Consider the following 3,084-nt stretch of genomic DNA (forward strand, 5'->3'; position numbering starts at 1 on the left):
GCAAAATATGAACGCTTTTTTGATCATATATCGTATAAATTAAAATGATCGCAATGTAAGGTCAACTTGATTTATTTTTTTCTTTCCGACCGACCGACAGATCATCGCAGCCCAGGAGGAGATGCTGAGGAAGGAGAGGGAGCTGGACGAGGCCAGGAAGAGGCTGGCCACCATCCGCCAGCAGCAGTACAAGTTCCTGCCCTCCGAGCTCCGGGAGGACGGTCAGGAGCAGTGAGGAGACCGACCGACCCACCGCACGCACGTCCGCCATAACTCCCAGGTGTCTGCTTAAAACCCTGCGATTGTAAACAAATGTAAAAGGGTCAGTTTTTTAGTCTATCTATGCACAGAATAACTTAATACTTTCTTCACCTTGATGTTACCGATGATTATAATTCAGGCTCTGTTCCGTTTAGTGTACAGCGGTCTATATTTCCTTCACCTAGGTGTTTAGTGTACAGTCGTCCTCGAAGCTTTCATTTTCAATGACCCTCCCATAACTCTGAGACTGTACTCTCTGAGAGTAGAGTTACTCAACCGTACTCGGCTCCTTTTCCACCAAAATAACTTTGGGCTCTAGAACTGGTTCCGTTCTATAGGTTCTATAGGTTCTATAGGTTCTTGGAACTAACGAAACCAGGCGGCCATTGTTTTGGTTCCAGTTCCTGAAACCAAACATTTAGGTTTTTCAGTGGAAACACTCGATCTGAACCCGGTGGAAAAGTGGCCTCTGTCTGAGACCCACTGGTGTAGCGAGCACCGTTTTCCAGGTGAGCTAACGCGCCAACAACAGCAGCACCCTAAACTTCTGTTTGACCACAACGGGGGCGTGAGCACAGCCTTCGCCGCACAAAGTGGCGCCCTCCTCAAGGCGTCTCTTGCAGGGTTTTTAAGACAGCTGGTGGACGGAAATGACACTTGTAGCGTCTGTGAAAAGAAACCACAAACTGTATTTGCCCGCGCTCGATGGAGCAGAGCCTTCATTAGTACCGTCGGTAACACCTGTGTGTGAAGGCAGCAGTAGGGAGAGTTATTCCGTGTACATATAGAGAGAAAAGGTCAATTTTGTCGTTTGTTTCGACTCTCGCAAAGGATTCAATCGGGCACTTGCAGCGTTGACATATCAGCCACTTGTAGGCGGGGGGGGGGGGGGGGGGGAGGGGAGGGGACTTATCTTCCACCCCCCCACCCCCCTGTTTCTGAGGCGTTTGTAATAATATTATGCAAATTTGGTTCTTTAGCTTTATAATACGTTTATTATGAGATGATATTTTTTAGGTCAATATGTCTTTGTATCTAATTTGCATGTCTACACGTTTTTTTTTTTTTTTTGCCTTGTAAATTCAAGAATTCCTTTTCCAACAAATGATTTATCTTTTTTTTTTGGTTTGTTTGTTTGTTTGTTTTGATTGTTTTTTTTTGCCATTAGAACAAATAGTTTAGTGTGGTGGTTCTCTGAGTATATAGGGGTGCAGTTGGAACCCTCGGGGTTCCAAAAGGAACCCTCGCCAGGGCTGTGACTCTGTGAGCGTACAAATGGAACGGTGTCATCGGATGCCCTTGAGATTAACCCATTCTGACCTGAGATCAGATTCATATACGAGGTTTCCACTGGACACACACTGGGTCTGATTAACCCCATTCTGACCCGAGATCAGATTCATACGAGGTTTCCACTGGACACACACTGGGTCTGATTAACCCATTCTGACCTGAGATCAGATTCTATAAAAATGTCAGTCGTTCTTCGATTTTTCAAAAATAGCAGACCTACAAGCTCGTAGCGCGCCACTCGGTGGCGCGCTATGAGCTTGTAGATCTGCTATTTTTCAATAGCTAAAGCATAACATGATGCTGAACACCAAAACGGGTTCCCGGTCAGAATGGGTTAGTTATTATCGACTGTTTTAAGGTATTCTCTGTGATGGCAGAGCGTATATGTATGGAGTCGTACAATTAGCCTGGCTTCTCTGGTGATCTTTGAGCCAGTTGTTAATTAAGGGATCGAAACGAAGACCAATCGTGTTTTTAATGGATAGTTTTCTTCTATTTAACCTAAAAATAGGACAAACCGTTGCAATCAGGAACCAGCTGAGTCTAACGCCAAGTTTACATTGTCATTAAAAACGGGCAGCAAAAAATAATTAAAAAAAAAACGTCGGTTCTATCAGAAATATATAAGACTAAAACTATGAAATGTGTTATGAAATGATACGGTAAGAAAGAAAACATAAATGCATTTTGATATCGGTGAAATCTATACGAGTTTGTCAGCGTGGAATCGGTTTGAGCTCCACTTCTTTGGGACGAGATGTATTGTAATGTTTTTAAAGGTCGTAAAAGCCATAAATTTCTATTTTCCGATTCAGGATATTTGTATTTTGTTTTGTTTAAGTTTTTTTCTTTTGTCAAAAAATTCCTTTTGTTTCGGGTGCTGTCGGTAAAGTTATTTTTTATTTCTTCCTTTCTTATAAATGTTCAACTTGGCAGCCAACCCAACTGTATGAACTGTATCCACTATTTTTGTTGTTGCAAGAAACGAGTCTCGGATAACGTATTTTTTTCGATACACCAAAAGTGCCTGATAATGATATTATACGTAATCTATTTTTTACATCATATTTAACTCCACCCATTACTACCCATTTTTTACTGTATGTGCACTTAGTCGTTTAAAAAAAATGAAATAAAACACCACTTAGACACGCGTCCATCCTTCACATTTCAGCGTCGATACATTGCACACGAAAACACAGAGCTTTGGAGGTGTTTTCATTCAAAGTGATTTCTTCCTCCTTTTTTTTTTTACATGAACTCTGGTATGAATGTTACCGTTGTGGTCCTCAGAGTGGGGTCCACGCAGGGACCTTTTGAGGGTTCCATAATAATGGACCCTTCTTCCAGGGCTGTAACTCAGAGTGTGTACACATGGAGTCCATGTTGTACCCTCTCAGTGTCATGGCGGTCGTTGACATTGGACCTGTTGTATGACGCAGTACCATGGTATCGTCATGGCAATCGTTCATAGATTTATATATATATATATATATATAGTCAATAAAGTTTTTCACCCCCTGGGAACAA

General features: G+C 42.1%; 1 protein-coding gene across 1 annotated transcript in view; it reads left to right on the plus strand.

Moving 5' to 3' along the window:
- tln1 (talin 1) overlaps positions 1–3,084 on the plus strand; it is a 133,910-nt gene extending 130,826 nt beyond the window's left edge. The window contains exon 57 of the mRNA XM_080765859.1: positions 101–3,084. Coding sequence (XP_080621985.1) covers positions 101–235 — 135 coding nt within the window. The 3' untranslated portion in view covers positions 236–3,084. The remainder of the gene's footprint in view (positions 1–100) is intronic.

This window comes from Protomyctophum bolini (genome assembly GCF_963924005.1).
Source record: "Protomyctophum bolini genome assembly, chromosome: 6".
Classification (NCBI taxonomy): domain Eukaryota; kingdom Metazoa; phylum Chordata; class Actinopteri; order Myctophiformes; family Myctophidae; genus Protomyctophum; species Protomyctophum bolini.